The 26,381-nt window shown below is 43.5% G+C and overlaps 1 protein-coding gene across 4 annotated transcripts in view; it reads left to right on the top strand.

The window, feature by feature from the left end:
• The window catches only part of sv2ca (synaptic vesicle glycoprotein 2Ca), a 143,095-nt gene that overhangs the window by 76,248 nt on the left and 40,466 nt on the right, over positions 1-26,381 (top strand). For all 4 annotated transcript variants that reach the window (XM_067982156.1, XM_067982157.1, XM_067982155.1 and 1 more), the window contains exon 3: positions 2,880-3,031. In XM_067982156.1, coding sequence (XP_067838257.1) covers positions 2,880-3,031 — 152 coding nt within the window. The remainder of the gene's footprint in view (positions 1-2,879; positions 3,032-26,381) is intronic.

Genomic DNA, 26,381 nt, shown 5'->3' with positions numbered 1-26,381 from the left:
AACGACACCAAGCTTGGGTTTGGCAAGCCGACAGATGATAAGAGGAAGGGAAGATGAGAGGAGGCAACGAGTTCTGAGGTCCTGCAAAAGATGAAATTAGATTACAGGTGATGGTGTGATGTGCTGATTTCAACACAGTGAGAATGCAGTGAGGAGGAAAAATGTGTAGAATGGCACATTTGGAGTTCAAATTGTAGAATTCATTAGAAAGTTTAGATTTGGAAACTTTAGATTTTCAGTGCACGAAATACTCGCAATTGAATCTTTTTTTTCACTTTTCTCCCTGTTAAGTGCAATTTTAAACAAAGTAATTTAGAATGGCGTACAAACATGAAATTCATTATTAAATTAGATAAAATGAATTTTATAATCCACAGGGGACTGAAGGGGACACTGAGGGTGGGCACTGAAGTTGTCAGCACCATATGGCAGGCGGGCTCCAGACATATACCCGTAGTGGAACTGGCACTCTCAAGCCCCATAACTAATGAGGGGCCCTCCCACTGACTCCACAAATAGCCAGGAATACAGCTCATGGGTTTTCAGCTGATTCAGTGAAAACATGAGGAATATTCCATGGGGACAGTGAAAATTCCCAGAGAAAAGTGACACACATTCTGGATTGAAGAGCTGAACAATCTTTATAATCTTGGGATCTTGTATAATCAAAGGGATAGAGCACATATCTCAGGAGATGATAATGAGTCGGCACAAGATACTGGTATGGCCACACCTGAAGTACTGCATACTCTTCCAGTTACTTCAATGCAAAAGGAAAATTGGCTGGGTTGTATGAGGTGTGGCCGATTTGATGCCGACCGTTTTGTGCCCTGTCAAGGCTGAATTTTATAACCCATGTCTCTAATGGCAACCATTTTGCTTTTTACTTATAAAAAAATTGAGGAAGAATAATTACATGGGAGCATTCCTTGATGCCCTTTTCACGGAGTTTATCAGCAGCTAAAATAAAATGCACATGTACTGACTCATGGAACATGCCCACAATTTCTAACAGGCCTCAACAGAAGTTGAGGATTGTAAAATTTTGTCACATCACACGTACAAAATGCAATGAACCTTAAGAGAAAAATATGCAAATGCTGAAAATTTGTATTAAAGACACAAGATTCTGGAAATTCACAGCAGGCCCTTCAGCATCTGAAAACTGAAAAGATAATTTAATGTTTCAGGCAGAGACCCTTTATTGTTTCTGATGAAATGTCTCTTCCCAAAATGTTAATTTATCTTTTCTCTTTAAATATGTTGGCAGGCCTTTTGTGTATTCCCAATGTTTTGTGCTTTTATTTCCACTGCAATTAAGTCTTATTGGGGTTGTACCCTTAATATCCAGAAACACACTGAATACAGAGGCAGTGTGTTAATATGAGTTATGCTTGTTAACTCTCAGGAGGATTTTTAGGAGCATGAGCAAAAGTTAGCACCCACTCAATTGAGGCTAATGCACAAAATTACTGCATCTTAATGCACAATGAACATGTGAATTACTAATGTAATACTCAGAGCAAATTTTCCCCCTAATTGTCTCTTGAACCCATTTATATGTTGACTCCAGTGGCTTCTCTGATAACTTAACCTACAATTATATTACCCCTTGGGTCAAAAGTTCCACATGACTTCCCTTCTTACTCCTAGTTTTAACTGTCTATTTAGACCATGGTAAAGGTAATTGCTTCTTTTACACAAATTTAATCTGTCAATTTTGTCAACTATTATTTACTGTTTGTTCCAATCAATATGTTTTGAACCCATTTTGATACTGAATTTCCCAGGATTGGACAGTACAAAATCACCTCATAGCATTCTGTAAAATATTTAATAATGCAATGTTTTCACCCGGGCAGCTGGGTTTCGTTCACTCATTAATATTACATTGGAAAAATTGCAACGCTATATTCATCTTGTGTTGAACTATTTTGGCTAAGGTGGGGGTAGAGATTCACGACTTATTGAAAGGGTTCTGCCCAATCAACGCAGTGTTCTATTTTATAACATGTTTTACCTAAAGATTCCTCAGTAATGCTGTTACGTGCTTTACAGATACTGAGGATGTTATTGACTACATGGGGGTGATTTTATTTTGTGTATGACAAAAGTAACATGAATTTAACCCTACCTGTTCTGGTTTCCCATCGCTTCCGTCAGGTGAAAGCAGGTGGGAAGGGCCGGATCCATGAGGTCGGTGCATTTATCACACTGCTTGTGGGCCTGGAGCAGCAGGAGTGCTTCATCCAGGTCCAACAAGCTCACCTGGCCGACAGGACCCCACGACCGGCCAACCACCACCGCCCCCCCACCCTCCTCCATCCCGATCCCCAATGCTGGCTGATCCCCCTGATCCCTGATGCTGGCTGGCCCCCCTGATCCCCGATGCTGGCTGGCCCCCCTGATCCCCGATGCTGGCTGGCCCGCCTGATCTCCGATGCTGACTGACTCCCCCGATGTCGTTGCTGGCTGAAACCCCCCCCGATCGCCAATGCTGGCTGACCCCCCCCACCAATCTCCGATGCTGGTTAGGCCCCCTGATGTCATCCACATCCCCCACCACACCCCCCACCTCCGATTTTTTGCAATGCCGATGATCTCGCTCTTCCTCCCGCCCCTCTGTCTGATATGCAGCTCCTTTCTCTGCCGACAGGAAGCAAATTGAGTGCGTCGCAATGTGCGATCGCAATTCAATTTGCTTCCGGGTTCCCCAGGTGAATGTCTGTGGACATGTGGGGTACCCGGCTCTGAGGGTGAAAATCGTGCCCCATGTGAACGAAGGGGCAATGAAGCTCAGAAATCATAGTTAAATGGTATCCATGGTAACTGTACTATGACAGCAAATATCTGGCATGTATTTTGTTTTACTAACCCAGGATCGGAGGAGCAGTTCCAATTGTGTTTGCCTATTTTGCTGAAGTCCTGGCCCGGGAGAAGCGTGGTGAGCATTTGAGTTGGCTCTGCATGTTCTGGATGATTGGAGGAATCTATGCATCCGCCATGGCTTGGGCCATCATCCCTCACTATGGTAAGATAACAAAACAAATAAGGGCTGGTAATCACCAGGATACAGTATGCTGTTAGATGTTGGATGTCAATCTGGGGTGGGCAGAAAATGACTGTCTTAGGAGTGAGTTTTGAATGCAAAGATCAAATCTAAATTGTATGAAAATATGAGCTTTTGAGAAATTTGGATTCGGATATTGTTTTGGATTTGGACACATCTGCTCTGTGACTGAAACTGGTGGTCTAGCAGTGTAGTGCTCAGCTACACTGTGTATGGAAATACATAGAAGTTACAGCATGGAAACAGACCAACCGGTCTGTGTCAGCGCTTCCCCTGCACTAAACATAGATGCACAACAAGCTGCCTGGCCACACTAGCATGTGAGTGTTGATAAAGTGCAAGGTTATTCACTACAGGGAGGAAAGAAAAATTAGAGGACCATTCACCCAGATCATTCTCATGCACCTCTTAGTGGCCATAAGAAAATAAGAACATAAGAGATAGGAGCAGGAGTAGGCCATTTGGCCCTTCGAGCCTGCTCAGCCATTCAATAAGATCATGGCTGATCTGATTCTGGCCTCAACTCCACTTTCCCGCCTGTTCCCCATATCCTTTGACTCCCTTGCTGATCAAAAATTTGTCGAACTCAGCCTTGAATATATTCAATGACTCAGCCTCCACCACTCTTTGGGGCAATGAATTCCAAAGGTTCACAACCCTGTGAGAGAAGAAATTTCTCCTCATCTCCGTCTTAAATGGGAGACCCCTTATTCTGAGACGATGCCCCCTAGTTCTAGATTCCCCTATGAGAGGAAACATCCTCTCAGCATTTACCCTGTCAAGCCCCCTCAGAATAAGATCACCTCTCATTCCTCTAAACTCCAGTGAGTTTAGGCCCAACCTGCTCAATCTTTCCTCATAAGAAAATCCTTCCATACCCGGAATCAACCTAGTGAACCTTCACTGAACCGCTTCCAATGCAAATATATCCTTCCTTAAATAAGGGGACCAAAATTGTACGCAGTACTCTAGGTTTGGTCTCACCAGCACCCTGTACAGTTCTATCAAGACTTCCCTGCTTTTATACTCCACCCACCTTGAAATAAAGGCCAATATTCCATTTGCCTTCCCAATTACCTGCTGCACCTGTATGCTAACTTTTTGTGTTTCATGTACGAGGACATCCAAATCCCTCTGTACCACAGCATTCTGTAGTCTTTCTCCATTTATATAATATTTTGCTTTTTTATTCCTCCTACCAAAGTGGATGACTTCACATTTTCCCACATTATACTCCATCTGCCAAATTTTTGCCCACTCGCTTAACTTATCTATATCCCTTTGCAAACACTTTGTGTCCTCCTCACAACTTACTTTTCCACCTATCAGCAAATTTGGCCACAGTACACTCGCTTCCTTCATCCAAGTGATTGATACAGATTGTAAATAGTTGAGGCCCTAGCACTGATCCCTGCGGCACCCCACTAGTTATAGATTGCCATCCTGAAAATGACCCCTTTATCCCGACTCTCTGTTTTCTGTTAGTTAGCCAATCCTCTATCCATGCTAATATATTACCCCCAACACCATGAGCTCTTACCTTGTGCAGTAATCTTTTATGTGGCACCTTATCGAATGCCTTTTGGAAATCCAGATACACTACATCTACTGATTCCCCTTTATCCACCCTGCTCGTTACTTCCTCAAAGAACTCTAATAAATTTGTCAGACATGATTTCCCCTTCATAAAACCATGTTGACTCTCCTTGATTTTATTTTGCATCTCTAAATGTCCTGCTATTACTTCCTTAATAATGGATTCTAGCATTTTCCCAATGACAGATGGTAGGCTAATTGGCCTACAGTTACCTGTTTTCTGTCTCCCTCCTTTCTTGAATAGAGGTGTTACATTTGCGGTTTTCCAATCCTCTGGGACCTTTCCAGAATCTAGTGAATTTTGGAAGATAACAACCAATGCAAGCACTATCTCGGTAGCCACTTCTTTTAAGACCCTCGAATGCAAGCTGCATTGGCAGAGGATTGGTAGAAAATCACCAGCTGCCCTCTCAGCCTGGCAACTCTAAATGTTGTGGAGAGATAAAGAATTATGCAAGATAATGGGTGATTTTTTTTCAAATGACAGCTCACATCCAAGGTAACTTTGTACAGCTTTAATAATGCTTCCTGTGTCCTACCAAAGTGTTCTTCCACCATTGCTGGTGTTAGTGGCTGGAGTCACTGTAGCAAAGGTAGGTCTATAGTAATAAGAGGTGCAAAAAATGGAATATGAAATACACTTGCAAACGATGTCAAAGCTAACAACAGAAGTTTTTATAAATATTTTAAGAGAAAGAGAATGGAAAAGGAGAATATGGGCCCATTAAAGACAGATGCAGGTGAAACTATATGCGCAATAAGGAAATGGCAGACTTGTTAAATGAATGCTTAGTATCTGTTTACACAGTGGAGAAAGAGGACAAAATACCAATGGTGCAAGGGAACCTAAAAATAAGTCAATGGGAGAAACTTAATGGATTTAACATAAATAAGAAATAATAATGGAGAAAATAATGGTACTTAAGATAGACAAATATCCAGGACCTAAAGGTTTCTACCTCAGGCTATTAAAAGAAATAGGTGAGGAAATTGCAGGTGCATTAGACAGACTTTCCCAAAGCTCTCTAGATTCTGGAATTGTACCTTTGGATTGGAAAATTGTAAATAGTACGCCATTATTTAAGAAGGGAGAGAGAAACCAGTTTAGCATCAGTTGTGGGGAAGTTAATTAGGGACAATGACTAAGCACTTAGAGAAGTATGAGCCGATCAATGAGAGTCAGCATGGATTTGTGAAGGATAGGTTATGTCCAACTGATCTAGTTGAACTTTTGAGGAAGCCACTGGCATGGTGGATAGGGGAGTGCCTATGGATGTTGTCAATATGGACTTTCTGAGGGCATTTGATAAGGTTTGACATAAGAGATTATCAAAAATGAAAGTGCACGGAATTGGAGGTAACCTTGCGACATGGTTATTGGTTGGAAGGTAGGAGACAAGGAGTACAGATAAAGGGAACATTCTTTGATTGGCGGGACGTGACGAGTGGTGTTCCCTAGCGATGTGTATTGGGGCCTCAGCTTTTCATCATATGTATTAATGAGTTGGATGAAGGAATAGAGGGGGTGAAATTCATCTTCCTATCTGCCGCCTGTCGTATACCCTGCTCGATACTCAGTTCTATTAAAGTCCACCAGAGAACTAACACTTTGTGGAAGCAGAAAGCCATGGAGAAGAGTAGAATAGAGCAAGGAGGGAAGTTATTCGAAGGATTTAACTCCTGGTTGGATGTTATTACTAAGTTTCAACATTATAATATCCGATTTTGTGCATTCACAACAATGTACTGGCACTGTAGGTGATACCATTCATACCTCACTTGTACTCTGTCATATTCAGAGTCTCTCCCACCTGTTTGTGAAACCACATCATTTATACAAATGGAGGCAGTTTCAGCAACAGGAATGAGAAAAAGATGGTCATAACAGTGCCAAGAAGAAGACTGCCATCAGCCCACGGTTCTCCCACATCCGCTCTTCTACTTTGCTTGAAAGGGAAAAGAAACCGAGTGAGAAGGAGGGAGGAACATTAAGAAGCTGCAGCACATGTGCGCTGCGTGTTTCCATTTTACATTTGTTTCCCCATTTTCTTCAGTTCTTTTTCTTAAAGCCATTTAAGAACCAGATGCGGGTCCTGTGAGATCTGATTTGGTTTGGGGTGGGGGAGTGGTGCAGAGGTGAATGGGTAGAATACAGGCAGGCTGGTGGCGGCCATGTTAATTCACTATCAGAGGCTGAGTGTGTTGAGCTTTAGCAGATTACTTTTCGGGGGGTTCTGTTCATACTAAATGTTGTATATCCACAATATTTATAGTGATGATTTGGCCTCTTTTTTGTCACTAGAAACAAGGTATTAGGCAACAATAGCCTGAGCTATTTTAAGAAGCTCCCTGCAGCCTAGCAACTTGACACGATAATACAGCCTCTTAAAGGCAAAGGCACTTTTTTTTTGTCAATTTTATGAAACTTGAGGGAATCTTTGTCCTGTGGCATGATAGGAACCAGATTGAAAGTGACTGACCGCACTTTATTCAGGATGCTTTAAAAGCCGCCAGAGAATAGGGCCTTTCATCCCTTCCATCTGAGCTGGATTTGAAACCATGTCTGGAGGTGAAAGGATACTACTCTAACCTAGTGTGTAATCCGATTTCTTTGAAGGCATTTTTTCGATTTAGATGGGGATGTGTCATAATTGATTTTCCATGCACTGTTGCACTTGTGTTATTTTACATTTGAACTGTAGTCCGTTCTGCTGGACTGAGATGCTCTTAAAAGAAAATATCAGCATTATATCATTTCCTTTGTAACTTTTTGCACAGCAAAGCTGTCCGTTGGGTTTGTTTTATAAGCTAATCATGCATGTAGGTGTTGGTAGTCCAATAGTGCAAGGAGCATACCTCCTCCCTCTTAAAGGTGGCAACTTAAAGCAATGGAGCATCTTGTCTTTGGCGCTAATTATATCCATTGGCAATGACATTTGCTGGCCCTCAGCCAGGCCAGTACCTGAAAGCATGTTGAATCTTGGTCTGGTGCATCAATGGTAGACATGTGGTACTCCACATCCTGATCACTGTCCTATTGGCTGCAAGAGGCATAGGGATAATGTTGAGGATATGAGGCTTCAATCAGAAGTAAAGGGAACAGTGATAAATAAATTAAGATAAATATATAAAGGCAGAACCCTCAACTGCAGTAATGTAGAGTATTTATTGAAAGGAAGGAATATTAACTTATTGGACGGAGATGATCAGTGCTATTTTATTCTCAGAAATAATTTAAATTTTGTTCCAGTCTCATCTTGTGTTCCATTTATAGTCTGGAAGAAATTTAGCTCTAATTTAAATGTAGATTTTTCTTTCCAAATTTTAGTCATATATTAGGTTTAATCTTAGAAAAATTTTAGTAAAAAATTTAGTTTTTCCTTTCCATATTTTTGTTCTAGTTTTTTCAGAATGTTTTTTTCAAAATCTATATTTCAAAAATTGTCGTGAGTACTGTTTCATTTCCCACACGCTTCACAACTCAAGGGTCACTAGTTAGTGACTGACACTGGAAGTAAGGCTGATTTTTTCCCTTCTCTAACACAGGGGACACAAAGATCAACACAGCACGTACTAGAGAGCATGTCTTGGTAATATAGTGGTTATAGTACTGGACTAGAGGTTGTGAGTTCAATCCCACTCATGGCAAGTTATGAAATTCAATTCAATAAATCTGATCAATTGTGGGTGAGCAGAAGGAAACAAGTGACCATGAAAGCTATCAGATTGTCATGGGTCTATAATATTCTTTCAGAAAAGAGAACCCTATTACTTACATGGCCTACATGTGACTTTGGTCTTATCCTATGTGATTGACTCTTAACACTCTCTGAAGTGGCCTAGCTAGTCACTCAGTTGTCCAAATAATCACTGTGTTCAAGAGGAAGACCCACTAACCACCTACTGAGGGCAACTGGGGATGGGCAATAAATGCGACATTGCCAGTATTGTCCAGATCCCATGAACATATTGGCCCAGAATTTGCTGTCAAAATAATGGTGAAGCTAGCAACACTCACCATTATTTATGTGCAAATCACACAGCAACTTCAGGTGAGGGCAGATGCGCAGTTAAACATGAAGAAACAGAAATTGCTGTCCAAGATGCACCGCTCCTTCATTAGCTTTGCGAAAACAGTATCTCACTGTCTGACTCACCATACAAATGCATTGAACAGCATGAAGTTCCTGTACTTGCATGGTAGATATGAACTAAACTCACCACAGAAAGTTAGGTCTTGTCCATTTCAGTCTAAGTACCCTTTTTAACGGGGTGATAAGTGTTAATTACTTCCAAACAACTTCTCTGGCACTGTTAACTATTACAAGTGTGGAGTCTCGTTCCTCCAGCTTTTAATTGTTGCCGGAGATTTTTTTAAAATGTAAATTACATTTTTTTTTACTTTTTCTTTTTGTCTCTTTTTTTCTCTCTCTCTTAATGAAATCTTTCTTTCCCTCTCGTTATTTCTCTTTCTGTACCTGATTTGACATTGAATTCACTATTCTAATTTACACTTCCTGGTTCATACTCTGTGCTGGTCATTTCACAATTCTTCAACCTGATAGGTTAAGGAGATACACAGTTGCTTGCCCTGTTTACACAGATCCCAGGTGCCCTGTAGAGGGCCTCACCATTTCCATCTCCCACTTACAGCAACTTCCAGTGCAAAATCTCATGGAAATTAAACAGGCAAGGGTAAGTCTAACTAACGGTGGTTGCCATTCGTTGACTGGCTACAGCAAATTCTGGACCAATAAAGAAATCCTGAACTGTGATGCATTTACTTGCTGAGCCATGAGGGAAGTTCACTTTTACTATCATAGAATCATAGAGAGATTACAACACGGAAGGAGGCCATTCGGCACATCGAGTCCATGCCGGCTCTATGCAAGAGCAATCCGGCTAGTCCCACTCTCCTGCCCTTTCCCCGTAGCCCTGCAAGTTTTTTCCTTTCAAGTACTTATCCAGTTCCCTTTTGAAGGCCATGATTGAATCTGCCTCCACCATCCCCTCGGGCAGTGCATTGCAGATCCTAACCACTCACTATAAAAAAGTTTTTTCTCATGTCACCTTTGAATCTTTTGCCAATCACCTTAAATCCATGTCCTCTGGTCCTTGACTGTGTATCTCCTGAACCAATCAGATGGAAGGATTGTGAAATGAACAGAGCAGAGTCTGGGAATATTGAACCTCTAGCTCATTTTACACCTCCTGTCTTTCATGCTGCTCGTTAAAATGTTCGCAACTACATTTCTGGGTCATATGCAGGTCAAGGTATGAGGTGAATATATTACAGAGACTGATATCTTATCTTCTATCAGTGCAACGTCACATGTGTAAAAAATGGGGGAAAGGTGAATAAAATCATCATATCAAATAGTAATAGAAGAGTAAAATGTCCTTTAAAATGAGATCTAACAGGTAAAGGTAATCAAAGCAATTACAAAACTTTTTCTAAATGTAGATAATATTTTCATTTTTTTCTAGGTGTGAGTGTCTGACATCAAAGTTCAAATATGTTATTTTGCAATTCAGTCGAGTGAAATTTTTTAATAGGTTTTGCATGATGTCTATTGCTGTTAAGAATATCCTGGGGAAACCTTTAATTTCATTATTCATAACAACTTGGTGAAAAAAAACCTGCATTGGCTTCTGTCCAATTGTGTTTTCCACCTGGAATTTCTTTAATGATATATACTTACAAAAATATCAGAGAAAAGCTTCCCCCTGCAACATTATCTAGCCTGTCGGGGAGAGGGTAAACAAATGTGAAAAACATAAGAGAAAAGGTCCTTAAAGACCTGGAAGCAGTCAAAAGGAGAAAACAAAACAATACCTAAGATAGGAAAAGAGATAGGTACATTTAAACAGAAAGTACGGAAACCTGATGGCCCGAGGGCTTTGAAAGTTATTTGCAAATGAAATGTGTTCTGTATGCGAGCCACCAACATGAGCTATTCAGTTTTATGGTGCATGTATTTTTAAAATATTGTGGTTATTTTGCCACATTCTGAAGTGGAAATAGAGAATTTACTTTTTGGAACGGTGGAACAACACTCAGTCCTCATGATGTATGGGCTGGTTTCATGCTGGGCACCAGTTCAGTACCTACTGCTGTGAGTGGAGTGAGGGTCTCTGAGCAGCCTCTCTTCTCTACACATAATGGAAATATTTTGATGGGGTTTTGACTCTGGAGGGAGCCTACAAATACTCTTCATTAAAGTTAGATGCTCTTACATGCCTTCATTTTATTGTCATGTGTCAGGGACCAGACATATTGATGGTTGAGATCAGGGGTTAATGAAGGTCCTGCAGGGCACCTGGATTTTTTTATTATTAGCCATTTTTCGGATATGGGCATCACTAGCAAGGCCAGCAATTATTGCTCATCCCTAGTTGCCCTTGAGAAGGTGGTGGTGAGCCGCCTTGTTTTTGAACCGCTGCAGTCTGTGTGGTGAAGGTTATACCACAGTGCTGTTGAATAGGGAGTTCCAGGATTTTGACCCAGCGACGATTAAGGAATGGCAATACATTTCCAAGTCGGTGTGTGACTTGACTTGATGTCACACTGTTGGGTTTATGTTTGCTCTTCAAAATAGGTTGTGTTCCAGAAGGCATGACATTCATTTTTTAAAAAATAAAATCAGGAGAAACAACCTTTTAATGGGGCACTGTTTTTTTTTAAAGTGTTAAAGAAAGAAAGAACTTGTATTTACGACCTCAGGACATCCCAACACGCTTTACAGGCAATGAAAATATTTGTTTGCAAACATTTGATGCAACAGTGTAAATGACATAGAAGTGGACCATCCATCAATCTCACATGATACCATCGTTACTGAAGTGATGCTCAGCTCTTCTGGCAGTTCCCACTAAGGAGAAAATAGAATCATTGAACTACACCACAGACTGATTCAGCTCATCATTGCCTGTGCTGCTGCTAGCTCTTCATCTTGGAGCTGTATAATCCTATTTCTCTACTCTTTGCCTGCATCCCTTTTATATTCTTCCTTTTCAAATATTTATTCAATTCACTTCTTTAATCTCTGCCGCAGTAGCCATTCCACCTTCTAATATCTCTCCGTGTGAAAACAAAATTCCAGCTTCCCCCTTTCATTCTAACAATAATCCTGAGTTAACGTTGATGATGCGCCAACCAATGGAAACAATCTTTCACTTTTTACCATCTTAAAACTTTTCAGAATTTTGAAATCCTCTATTGGTCCCCCTTAACCTTCTGAGAAGGCAAAGACAGTTTAATGTTTCGGGTAATTGCCGTTCATCAGAAATGATCAGTTCTCATTAAAGGTCAGACCACAAATATTAACCTTTGTTTTCAGATGCTGGTTGGCCTGCTGTGCATTTCCAGCATTTTCTCTTTTTAATCAGGTAACAATGCAAAAGATGGAAGCTAACAATGCAATTTTAGCAGCATCCAGTTTAAAATAGCATTTTGGACACATGGACAGAACCCAACGGGTACGGTAGCATAGTGGTTATGTTACTGGACTAGTAATCCAGAGGCCTGGACTAAAATCCCGCCACGGCAGCTGGCGAATTTAAATTCAATTAATTAATTAAATTCAATTAATTAAATAAAATCTGGAATTAAAATACTAGTATCAGTAATGATGGCCATGAAACTACCAGATTGTCGTAAAAACCCATCTGGTTCACAAATGTCCTTTAGGGAAGGAAACCTGCCGTCCTTACCCGGTCTGGCCTATATGTGACTCCAGACCCACAGCAATGTGGTTGATTCTTAATTGCCCTCTGAAATGGCCTAGCAAGCCACTCAGTTGTAAAATCTCGCTACGAAAAGTCATAATAAGAATAAAACCGGACAGACCACCCGGCATCGGACCACTAGGCACCGGACACAACAACGGCAAACCAAGCCCAGTCGACCCTGCAAGGTCCTCCTTACTAACATCTGGGGACTTGTGCCAAAATTGGGAGAGCTGTCCCACAGACTAGTCAAGCAACAGCCTGACATAGCCATACTCACAGAATCATACCTTTCAGCCAACGTCCCAGACTCTTCCATCACCATCCCTGGATATGTCCTGTCCCACCGGCAGGACAGACCCACCAGAGGTGGCGGTACAGTGATATGCAGTCAGGAGGGAGTGGCCCTGGGAGTCCTTAACATTGACTCTGGACTGCACATTGTTCAGTTCCATTCGCAACTCCTCAAATAATGAAGCAGTCCGAGCCCGCATGCAGCAAGACCTGGACAACATCCAGGCTTGGGCTCATAAGTGGCAACTAACATTCGCGCCAGATAAGTGCCAGGCAATGACCATCTCCAACAAGAGAGAGTCTAACCACCTCCCCTTGACATTCAACGGCATTACCATCGCCAAATCCCCCACCATCAACATCCTGGGGGTCACCATTGACCAGAAACCTAACTGGACCAGCCATATAAATACTGTGGCTACGAGAGCAGGTCAGAGGCTGGGTATTCTGCGGCGAGTGACTCACCTCCTGACTCCCCAAAGCCTTTCCACCATCTACAAGGCACAAGTCAGGAGTGTGATGGAATACTCTCCACTTGCTTGGATGAGTGCAGCTCCAACAACACTCAAGAAGCTCAACACCATCCAAGATAAAGCCGCCCGCTTGATTGGCACCCCATCCACCACCCTAAACATTCACTCCCTTCACCACCGGCGCACTGTGGCTGCAGTGTGTACCATCCACAGGATGCACTGCAGCAACTCGCCAAGGCTTCTTCGACAGCACCTCCCAAACCCGCGACCTCTACCATCTAGAAGGACAAGAGCAGCAGGCACGTGGGAACAACACCACCTGCACGTTCCCCTCCAAGTCACACACCATCCCGATTTGGAAATATATCACCGTTCCTTCATTGTCGCTGGGTCAAAATCCTGGAACTCCCTTCCTAACAGCACTGTGGGAGAACCATCACCACATGGACTGCAGCGGTTCAAGAAGGCGGCTCACCACCACCTTCTCAAGGGCAATTAGGGATGGGCAATAAATGCTGGCCTCGCCAGCGACGCCCACATCCCATGAACGAATAAAAAAAAAATCCTCATCATCATCCTCATCACCATTATCATCATTTTCCTCGTGCCATTGAGATACATAAGGCAGTAACCAATCGGCGCCATTCAATTCACATGGACTGCAGTGGTTCAAGAAGACGGCTCACCACCACCTTCTCAAGGGATGGGCAATAAATGCCGGCCTCACCAGTGACGCCCACATCCCATGAACGAATAAAAAAAAAATTCAATTCTGTCTTGGGCTTTTGCCTCCAGCTCACCGAGTTGCAAGTGTACTCTAGCTGTATCTGTTGTTACTGTATTGTGTAGAGTTCCCCTTGGTCCACCTCTAGTTCTTCTCCTACGTGGTTTCCATTTCCATGTTTGCTTAGGGATCCTTGTGTCAGGACTTCTCAGAATGTGACCAATCCGTCTTCTCTTCCAGCCAGTTATAGTCAGTGATGGCATCCGTGCTCTCTGAAGTATGCTCTCACTCATCACTTTGTTAAATCATCGCAGGCATCTGTACTGGAAACTGTTGAGCTTCTTTAATGTGGTTTTGTTGGACCGCCACATTTCTGATCCGTTAAGGAGCACAGCCAGCAATTTACTCTTAAAAATGTTCAACATTGCTTTTTCTCCAATCACAATTGATTTCCAGATTGAGTGAACCAGCTTTCCTGAAACTCCATTTGCAGTGAAATTGTACACTCCAATCACATATTGAGCTCATCAGAGTGTTTCTCCCACATCTATCTGTTAGACCGCAAGGATCTCAGTAAGGCAGTAATGTGCTTTTTATTTGGAATAACAGTACTTCCAGGAGCACTAAGCTCATCCACATTATGAATCACCTCATGTAGCATAAAACAACAAATGAGTAAAATATTAATAACTAGACATTTTGTGGATTGTTGCATTGCTTTGTGTATGTTCATCTTTTGTTGTAGCAACAGCTTACAAAGTAATTTGTTCATAATAACTATTTATGTAAAATACAGCTTAATAATTAGATGTAAAAATTAGCACTTGACAAGTAAATCTGACTCGTTCCAGAATAATTTAATTAGATATTCTGCCTCCAATGTTTTTAATGTATTTTTTTTTCTATTCAATGGGATTGAAGTTTATAGAGATAAGTATAGATATGAATTATCAAATATTGCTGGGACTACGGACAAGGCAACCAGTCAGGTTTAATGGTACAAGTGTAAGTTTAGATAATTATCGTAAAGTTTTATTCAACTATCTTGGGAGTCAGGGAGAAATTTTGCAAACTTTCCCTCAGGAGATTAACAAAGTGAGATCGAGCCCACAGTAGGATCTGTGAAAGGAATGGGCTTGATATGCTCATTAGCCTTATTCTGTTCCATGCTTTCTTATGTTCTCATATCCCCACACCTAACACCATTCCCAGGCTAAGAAGAAAATTAGGTCATCTGCTCTGAGGCTTTTGCCAGTTCTGCTGTTAAGCCAAGTTCTAGGAAGGGCACAAAAGTGGCATGGGGTGACTTCCCCTCTCATTATCCTTACCTTCTGGGAGCGAGTTTCTAAGTAGTGAACCATGAGCATGAACCCATGCCCTGCCTTCAAGTTGAGTAACGCATTGAGTGCCAGTGCACAGTTCTACTGAGCAAACTTTGGTTTAAATGAATGAGCTATTATTTGACCAAATAATTTGTAAAAACGGTCAGAAGTAGATAATTACTGCACATACAAGGGGAAAGAGCAGGGAAGTGGGATTAATTGGATAGCTCTTTCAAAGAGTCACACAGTCACAATGGGCTGAATGGCCTCCTTCTGTACTGTAAGATTCTATGATTCTATATATATTGTACATAAAAACTGTTTTTGAGCTGTTTGGGTCTATTTTAACCCCTAAGAATGGGTGGGTTGGGGGCGGGTGGGCGGTAAAAATACTCCGTTTTCGGATCGGGACCGCATTCCGGCGCCTACTTCCAGGTTTGACCCAGATGCCTTTGGATGTGTGAGTGCTTCTGACACCCAGAAGTCCCGCTGGTTTTAGATATTTAAAGGGCCAATTTAGGTGTTTAAAGTACTTAATCCTATAAATATTTTGTGTACTGAGTTACACAAACCATTTAAACTTCTGAACGTATTTCCCGTGGCCTTTGAAAAATTCCATGGAAATGGAAGTGAGTTGCAGCCGACCCTCACTTGGACCTTTAAACCAGTGATTGACACATGTGAAGAAAAGGTGAGTTTTCGCAGCAGGGCACTCAGTTCTCTCAGACAAACCTTTGGCTGGGAGTTCTTCGTGTTCAGACTGAGATTTCTTTGTTCACACTCAGAATTCTTGTGTTCAGACAAATTTACCTACATTTGGACTCCCTCAAACTGACAACATCAGGATGGGGGGCCGCTATGGATTTATTCTACAGTACATCTGAGGAGGAGGCACATCACCATCCATGGCAGGCACAGCGTGCAGTTCTGGGAGCTGCAGGTACACAAGACAGAGGTGCACCAGAAAGACCTGGAGAAGAGCAGAGACGGACTAACGGAGGGGCCAGGGTCTCAGGAGGCACTACCCACATGGGAGGGTATACAGATAGAGGCTGAGCTTCCTGGACCTCTCTGAGGAGCAGTGACTACACAGGCTCAGATTGAGTCGCCAGGTGGTCGCAGACATCTGCACACTCTTACATGCAGAGCTGTTCCCGGCTGGGCCTGGTGGCTACGCATTGCCCGTCACACTCAAAGTCATCACTGCCCTCAATTTCTTTGGCTCCGAATCCTCCCAGTGCACCACTAGTGACATCTCCAGGGTCTCTCAGTCGTCTGCACATAAGTGTATATGACAGGTGGCTTGTTTGCCAGGGCATCCGGTTACATTAGCTTCCCCTGTGACGACATCAGCCAGACTGTGATGGCAGTGGGTTTCCACTCTCTGGCTGGCTTCCCATAAGTGCAGGGCCCAATTGATTGCACACAGGTAGCAATCCGGGGACCTGCACATGAGCCAGAAATGTTCATCAACTGAAAGGGATATCACTCCATCAATGTGCAACTGGTTTGCTATCACCGGAAGAGATTCCTGCAGGTGTGTGCCAAATTGCCTGGCGGCTGCCATGATTCCTTCATTTTGCGTGAGTCCAACATCCCGGCCCTCTTCCACGTACAAGAGAGACTTAAGGGCTGGTTTGTTGGAGACAAGGGATACCCCTTCAGACATGGCTCATGACACGTGTGAGAAACCTCACCAATGAGGCACAGCAGTGGTACAGTGACAGTCACATCACCACCAAATCTGTCATTGAACAAGACATCGGAATGCTGAAGATGCACTTCAGGTACCTGGATCAATTTGGGGGAGCCCTTCAGTATTCACCAGTGAGGGTGTGCAGAATAATAGTTGTGTTTTGCGTCCTGCACAACATCGCTCAACAGAGAGGGTTACAAGTGGAACAGCTCCAATGCGCTCATGAAGCATCCGCATCTGCCATCAACATTGAAGAAGAGGAGGAGGAGAAGGAGGAGAATGAAGATGGGCAACCCATCGCAGAACAGCGGCAAACATGGCTGCTCGTGATGCCAGGAAGTCACTCATACCTCAGATTCTCATAAGGAGATCTGCAAAGTGAAGATAGTGAACTACTCAGACCACCTGGAACAAACACCGTCACCAACACCAGCCCACCCACCCCCGCTTGCACAAAACAGTCCTTCAACCACGCACTCACCCATTGTACACGCGCCTAGTGGGTGGTATCATGTCTTGGCGTTCATGATGAAGCACATGAAAGGGAGCTTTCACAAAAGGGACTCAAGAATGGACAATGCGTGGTAGTTGTGGTGAGAATTACAACATTTATTGTGCATCTAACAAAAAACAACTATAAATGAAAAACATGACATTGTGTCAGACACCCTTGTGCAAATCCTTGGTGATTACAAAACCTTAGCTTCCTCTTCCTAGTGCGTCTACGTGGTGCATCCCCTGTGGCTTCAGCTGAGATAGGGACTGATTTGTGAGCTGTGCTTGAAACTCAATGGAGGCTGCCATTCTCCCCATCAGAGACATTCCCACACTTACCTGTGCCACCATTCCACTAATGCTGGAGGTGAACTCATCCATCCTATTCGCTACTGTGGCGAGTGTTCGTGGCACGTTTTCCAGTACCTCACAAAAGTGCAGCTGTACCTCTATCATTCTCAATCTCAATGATGGTCCCTGGGGTTCAGCATCTGCGTCCAGCTGAGCAGAGCTTGGAGAGGAGTGTGCTCCCCGATGCGGACTCTCCACAGCTGCCCCCGCCACCAGTGTCTGCTCGTGCCTCACAAGTGAATCACCAGGTGATAACCCAACTATCTGCCTAACAGGACCCATGAATGTGCCAGTATCTGAGCTGGTGCATGGCTGGATATGATGTGATGGTGCATCCTCAGAGGAATGGAGCTCCTCTGAATCGCCCTCTTCCATGGCGCCTGCCTCCCCATCAACCTTTGAAGGCCCTGGAAGAGAACATAAAGCAATATTAAGAATCATCACAGAAGTTAGTTGCCAGTGACCATATTGAGGTGTGCAACAGGTCAATCATTGATAACATCAATTCATGATGTGTGTGAAGGATGTTAAAGTTCTGTCACCAGCAGTTTGTGGGTTGCCAGTGTCATCATCTCGGACGGCCAGGCACTCCACCATTGGGTGAGCTCCAAGGCCTCCTCCTCTGCCTCTGTCATGGCCACTATTTGTGGTGCCCCCCTCCAGTCCTACTCCTCTCTCGTGCATTTTGCGCTATCTTCTCCTGCAAGGGAAGAAAGAACAGATGTGTGAGTGAGTGAGGGTGATGTGGTCACCCAACAGATGCATTGCTTTGGGTGAGGCTGACAATGAAACAGGTGCATCAGATGGCGATCAGACAGATTGATCGCATTGGATCAGGATTAGGGTGAGTGGGAGTGGTGGGTTCACAAATGGGGAGGTGAGGAAATGCACAGAAAATAAGGTAAGTTGATGGTGAGACTTAAGTGGGTGTGAGGAGTGATGTGATGGAGTAGGCTTGGCAAGACACGGACTGCAGTGGTTCAAGAAGGCGGCTCACCACCACCTGCTCAATTAGGGATGGGCAATAAATGCTGGTCTTGCCAGCGATGCCCACATCCCATAAATGAATTTAAAAAAAGACAGAGTGAGAGGGGGGGTAATGTGCACCACAGGATGTAGGTGAATCAGGAACTGTACTCACTTTTCCTGACCTGGTTAGGTCATTAAAGCTCTTCCTGCACTGCACCCATGACCTTGCCACTGTGCTCTTGCTGCTCAGCTCCTCTGCCACCTCGAGCCAGGCCTTCTTGGTGGCAGAGGCAGGGCGTTTCCTCCGATCAGCCTGGTATAGTATGTTCCTCCTGCTCCTCACACCAGCCAGTAGCAACTCAAACGAAGTCGTTACACCAGGGTGGTGCCTTCGTCCTTTGGTGCTCCATCTGCAAATTCCTCCTTTCTCCCTCAAAATCCATGGTTGCAATGGCCCTTTAAATACTCCAGTTCCCAGCACGTCATTCAAGTGTGCAGTATGCCCGCCGCGCAGCTTGGAGACGCGAAACCCGGAAGGGCCTTCAATTGAGTCGCGGTCGCTCAAGCCGAAGCACACAAAATTTTTCTGGGTTTCCCACGTGACTATTCACCTCCCCTGAGTTCCCACTGCCATGTTAAAATTATGCCCGTTATCACTGTAATTTTCACCATACTTCAATGGCTGATACAAGGCTTGCTCCTGACCAAATACCTTTCCAATCATTTCCTGCAGTAGCAAGCAGGGAGAAGATGTTCAGACCTGGAAAGGAGCAGGTAGGTCCTTGTGACCCTAGGTTCTCTGAATTTCCCTCCAAATGTTAGGCAAAGGGTTTATTGTATGTAACAGCTGCCAAAGACAAATGTTACTTCATACCAACACCACAACGCTGCTTTAAAAAAACATAGTGCATTTCTTACCCTTTTTCTTGTTTTTGCTTATCAAAAATTATAGGAGTGTTACAGATGTTCAGATGCTTAACAACAACAACTTGCATTTATATGGCACCATTAACATAGTAAAACGTCCCATGCGCTTCACAGGAGTGTTTTCAAACAAAATTTGGCACGAGCCACATAAGGAGATATTAGGACAGATGATGGTAGGTTTTAAGGAGTGTCTTAAAAGGAGGAGAGAGGGAGGTAATTCCAGATCTTAGGGCCTCGGCAGCTGAAGGCATGGCCTTTGGAGTGCAATGAAAATCGGGGACACGCAAGAGGCCAGAATTGGAGGAACGCAGAGATCTTGGAGGGTTGTTAAGGCCTTATTTTAATCCTGCCCACCCGATGAACCTACTACTGCAGAACCCTGATTTGCATAGTAAAGCAGCTGTACACCTGTTTCAAGCGGGTGGGCTGCTTGTTTGTTTACAGGCCCGTCTGAAAATGGCATCAGGTGGGCCTCAGGCATCAATGGGCTAGCTGAGTTGCCCCCCCACCCCCCACTGCAATCTATTTTGAACACTTGGTCACCCATTTCTCAAGCGTAAAACAGATGGTCGTGAGTTGAATTTCTCCCCCAAGGTCAGTGAAAGATCGAAAGTCACGTGAATTATGTCAATGCGTGGAGTTTTTGTCGACAATTGAAATAAGATTTGCCAAACCAGTTTCATGAAATGCTGCTGCTCTAAGGTTTGTTGTACTGGGTGAGACAAGATTTGTCTTAAAACTCTACAGTTAATCTGACAATTAAAAAGGGAAAATTCTAACATTTAAGTGCAATATTAAAATTTATGGGGAGCCGTTTGTGAACAATGGCACACTTTAAGCGGTAGTCCATGGATCTTTTTGAATTCTTTGAAAGATAATCCAGGTAGGCAAGGGTATTGCTTCTTTGCACTGTTGGAGCGCTACTGCAACAACATCTTAATCATGTAACATTTGGCACAGTGCAAAGACAGAACTCATGCTGTGGGAAAGAGGGCTGCCAAGTCAACTGTCTGATATGACTCATGGCATCCGGGTGTGAACAGCTGCTGAATAAACAAGCTGAGATAATCTGTACTCATACAATATATTAGAGAAACTGACAGAAAATATTTGTTCCCAGCTTACTTGTGATCTTTTAGAAGCTGTCTTTCTTCACGGTTATAACCACCCCAGTTATGCTTTCCACCTCTATTAGTTGGTGACCACCTCAGGTCTTCCTGCATCCAGGAAGATGAAAAGGCCTGAGCCACAGGCTGTGACCACCCAGTGTTTCAAGTGGGACAAGAGCTCAGTGCTATACTTTTTTTCTTCCTCCCACGTTGCAGTGCCTTATTTGCATTTGGTGCTCCATTTTGCAATTCAGTTTAAAAGTCGTTCAAGAGAAGTAGGAAGATTTGGGTGGCAAGCAACCCTGAGATTCAAACTCACAACCTGATGATTGGGCGGATAGAGCTATTACCACTTGCTGCACCACAATCACTTTTTATTTGACTTATCATTCATTTCGTGGTTCTCCATGTATTTTGTTCTCACTCCCCTTCCATCATGACCAATGTGCCCATCCATTTTTCTTTGTTTGGAGAACACAACAAGAAGTTACATTGCTTTCCGTCTGCCAGTAACCTGCCAGCACAATGTTACTCCTTGCTTGGCCAACAGATGTTTTTGTGGTAAAGGAACATCAATAAAAGTCAGTGTTCTCCCCAGATCAACTGTTTTCTCTCTGTAGGTCATCCCATGTAGCAACGAGCTCTGACAAAATGTCTCACCCTAATGACAGCCCAATTTGTGTCCCATTAAGGAGGTTTGTAATCAGTCTTTACATCTTTAATATATGTGCAGTGTAAAATAGGACTTTTTTTTCTCCTGTTTGTTTTTTTTTGTCAGTTTTCTCTCTTGCTCTCCGTAAAGCACTGATTCATACTACAGTCCCCAGCCATCCCACAGTACCTCATCCAAGTGACCATACTTCATGTGTGAGGTCTGATGGTGAGTATTAATAGGCTATTGAATTATGGGGGGGATCCATCACAGCCAAGTCCAATCCTTCCCAGACATGCAAACACTCAGCAGGGGATAGCGGACAAGAGCTAAACCACTGGTTGATTTTTTTTCCTCCCTAGCCCAAGGCTGCTGAGGCTAATGCATCGCCCCTATCACCATCCCAGCCAAAATCAGCTAATTCAGCACAGGCTGGAGATTAAACCTGGGACCTTCCTGATCTGTGTGACGCCTGTTAACAGTCCAATTACTAATGTAATGCATCAGGGCAGATAAAGAATGATTTTTTTGTTTATACTGGACCTTCTTCCTTCCAGCAGATGGCACTATTGCACATTGTAAATCACATTATGAATGCAAAGATCCCTCCCTCCCTTTTGTATTTACAAGCCTGTTGGAAAGGGCTTATGGGGGAGGGGAGTAAATACAAGACTGTGATGAAAAGAGATATAAAGTCTGAGTTTAATATCTTTCACTGATGTTGGTTCCAAAGTAACAGCAGAGCAAAGACTCTGCTTCTACACAGATGTTAATACTGGAGTTAGTACCGACTAAAAACACCAGCTGGAGACCAGTAATGTAACTGTTATGCTACACAGAGGATTGGTAAGATGTAGACTTGAGCCTGCATTTCCTATGCAGAAAGTTTCGAACCTCACCCAGATCATCAGAGGAACTGGTGAGTAGAGGATACGTGATTCACCACAAAGAGGTAGAAGAAAAAAAAAATCAGCGGATGAATTAAAAGAGGCTGCTCTCACACACCTCCCAGCATGCACACACTTCCTACCTAGGAGGTGGCTGGGTCATGAGTCCTGTGAGCTACTGCAGTTGATCCTTATCTACTGTCTTCCTCAGATAGGAATTGGTGCAAGAATTAGGGAGAATAAACAATAAAGCAAAAAATAACCAAAATAAATCTTTTTTTTTATTCATTCATGGGATGTGGGCCTCGCTGGCTAGGTCAGCATTTATTGCTCATCCCTAATTGCCCTTCAGAAGGTGGTGATGAGCCGCTGCCTTGAACCGCTGCAGTCCGTGTGGTGAAGGTTCTCCCACAGTTAGGTAGGAGTTCCAGGATTTTGACCCTGCGACGATGAAGGAACGGCGATATATTTCCAAGTCAGGATGGTGAGTGACTTGGAGGGGAACGTGCAGGTGGTGATGTTTCCATGCACCTGCTGTCCTTGTCCTTCTAGGGGGCAGAGGTAACAGAGAGCGTTGATGAGGGCAATGCGGTTGATGCTGTGTATGTGGACTTTCAAAAGTTGTTTGATAAAATGCCACATAATAGACTGGTCAATAAAACTGAAGCCCACTGAATAAAAGGGGCAGTGGCAACATGGATATGAAATTGGCTAAGTAATAGGAAACAGAGGGTAGTGGTGAACGCCTGTTTTTCAGACTGGAGGAAGGTATGCAGTAATGTTCCCCAGGGGTCGGTGCTGGGACCACTGCTTTTCTTGATATATATTAATGACTTGGACTTGACTGTACATGGCACAATTTCAAAATTTGCAGATGACACAAAACTTGGAAGTGTAGTGAAGGATAGTGATAGATTTCAAGAGGACATAGACAGGCTGGTGGAATGGGTGGACACATGGCTGATGAAATTTAACGCTGAGCAGTGTGAAGTGAAACGTTTTGATAGGAAGAATGAGGAGAGGCAGTATAAACTAAAGGATACAACTCTAAAGGGGGTGCAGGAACAGAGAGACCTCGTGGTATATGTACACAGGTCATTGAAGGTGGCAGGACAGATTCAGAAAGTGGTTAAGAAAGCATATGGGATCCTGGGCTTTATAAATAGAGGCATAGAATACAAAAGTGAGAATTTTATGTTGAACCTTTATAAAACACTGGTTCGGCCACAATTAGAGTATTGTATTCAATTGTGGGCATCGCACTTTAGGAACGATGTGAAGGCCTTAGAGAGGGTGCAGAAAAGATCTATGAGAATGGTTCCAGGATGAGGGACTTAAATTACGTGGATAGACTGGAGAAGCTAGGAGATTTGATAGAAGTGTTCAAAATCATGAAGGATTGAGACAAAGTAAATAAAGAAAAACTGTTCCCATTGGCGGAAGGGTCGCAAACCAGAGGACACAGATTTACGGTGATAGGCAAAAGAACCAACGGCAACATGAGGAAAAACTTTTTTACGCAGCGAGTGGTCAGGGTCTGGAATGCACTGCCTGAAAGGGTGGTGGAAGCAGGGTCAATTGTGGCTTTCAAAAAGGAATCAGATAGGTACCTGGAGGAGAAAAATTTGCAGGGTTACGGGGAAAGAGCAGGGGAGTGGGACTAGCTGGATTGCTCTTGCAGAGAACCGGCGCAGGCTCGATGGGCCGAATGGCCTCCTTCTGAGCTGTAACCATGCTATGATTCTATGACAGGTCGCAGGTTTGGGAGGTGCTGTCAAAGAAGCCTTGGCGAGTTACTGCAGTGCATCTTGTAGATGGTACATACTGCAGCCACGGTGCGCCGGTGGTGAAGGGAGTGAATGTTTAGGGTGGTGGTTGGAGTGCCAATCAAGCGGGCTGCTTTGTCCTGGATGGTGACGAGCTTCTTGAGTGTTGCTGGAGCTGCATTCATCCAGGCAAGTGGAGAATATTTCATCACACTCCTGACTTGTGCCTTGTAGATGGTGGAAAGGCTTTGGGGAGTCAGGAGGTGAGTCATTCGCTACAGAATTCCAAGCCTCTGACCTGCTCTTGTAGCCGCAGTATTTATATGGCTGGTCCAGTTAAGTTTCTGGTCAATGGTGACCCCCAGGATGTTGAGGGTGGGGGATTCGGCAACGGTAATGCTGTTGGATGTCAAGGTGGTTAGACTCTCTCTTGTTGGAGACAGCCATTGCCTGGCACTTGTCTGGTGCGAATGTTACTTGCCACCTATCAGCCCAAGCCTGGATATTGTCCAAGATTGCTGCATGCGGGCACGGACTGCTTCATTATTTGAGGGGTTGTGAATGGAACTGAACACTCTGCAATCATCAGCGAACATCCCCACTTCTGACCTTATGATGGAGGGAAGGTCATTGATGAAGCAGCTGAAGATGGTTGGGCCCAGGACACTGCCCTGAGGAACTCCTGCAGTAATGTCCTGGGGCTGAGTTGATTGGCCTCCAAAAACCACAACCATCTTCCTTTGTGATAGATATGTCTCCAGCCACTGGAGAGTTTTCCCCCTGATTCCCATTGACTTCAATTTTACTAGGGCTGCTTGGTGCCACACTCAGTCAAATGCTGCCTTGATGTCAAGGGCAGTCACTCTCACCTCACCTCTGGAATTCAGCTCTTTTGTCCATGTTTGGACCAAGGCTGTAATGAGGTCTGGAGCCGATTGGTCCTGGCGGAACCCAAACTGAGCATCGGTGAGCAGATTATTGGTGAGTGAATGCCACTTCATAGCGCTGTCGATGACACCTTCCATCACTTTGCTGATGATTGAGAGTAGAATGATGGGGCGGTAATTGGCCAGATGGGATTTGTCCTGCTTTTTGTGGACAGGACATACCTGGGCAATTTTCCACATTGTCGGGTAGATGCCAGTGTTGTAGCTGTACTGGAACAGCTTGGCAGGAGGTGCGGCCAGTTTCAAGTGGAAAAATCCTTTTACTTGCAGCTAATTGCTGAGGAAACAGGATGGTAACATCGTTTTTTTGCATTTCGACACAAGTTCAATGGAATGGAAGAAAATAGTAAATCTGTTGTATTTTTACACAGAGTATCCAGTCCTTAATGCAGAGATACTCATAAACTGTTTGTCAAGGGCCACAATGCAGTGCATAGGCTTGCTCGAGGGCCTCTCTCAGTTCCAGCGTAACTCAACACTGTGTGCATATTATTTTTAACATTTACATGTTTTTCTTATGGTGACCTTTTCCTCTTTCCCTCCCCTGAATCCCGGTCCCATCAACATTATTACATATTTGTCGATGATGTCATTGGGAAACCTAACGGCAATTTTTACTTGACAGCCTCTGCACTGCTCATGTAGCCACAGTGTTGATAATGGCTGATCGAATTAAACTTCTTTGTCAGTAGATTTTGATGGTGGGACACTTAGTGATTGTGATGACATTGAGGGTCAGAGGGAGCTGCTGGGATTTCTCTTGCTCATGATGGTCATTACCTGGCACATATGTGGCGCTAGTGTTAGCACCCACTTGACAGCCCAAGCCTGAATGTTATCCAGGTTCTGCTGGAATGGGTCGTTTTGCACTAAATATATAACTTGTGCTATATCTGTAATGCTTGGCACTAAGTGAAAGTTTTCTATCCGCCGGAATTGACATTGCTTATTGTAATAAACACAAAAAATGATTTCCCAAAAGTTAGAAATTGAAATATTTTAACTTTGAAAGATTTCCATACGGGGCAATGTATGTCATGTTGAAAAAAGTAAGAGATAGAATGAATATCACTCAAATCACAAGGAACACATGTCCACTGTTCTTTGACAGCCTTTCTAACCAGCATGTAAATTGGATCATTGTTTCACTATTGCCAAAATACATGTATTATATTATTAAAAAGGTGAAGAAATTCAGTATGAGATAAGAAAAGGCCATGTGGACATAAGAGTCTGTTCCTTCCAACAAATTGTATTAAATTTGCTCTCTCATGAGCTCTCGTCCATTATTTAATTGCCCGAGGGAAATGATTAGACAGAAGGTACAGTCTTCAAGAAGAGAAATCTCTGCAAAGTATCTCTCTGATACCTGGAG

The sequence above is a fragment of the Heptranchias perlo genome, chromosome 4 (assembly GCF_035084215.1).
Source record: "Heptranchias perlo isolate sHepPer1 chromosome 4, sHepPer1.hap1, whole genome shotgun sequence".
Lineage (NCBI taxonomy): Eukaryota > Metazoa > Chordata > Chondrichthyes > Hexanchiformes > Hexanchidae > Heptranchias > Heptranchias perlo.
Note: the sequence above shows the minus strand (reverse complement) of the source record. Positions and strands in the feature narration are given on the sequence as shown.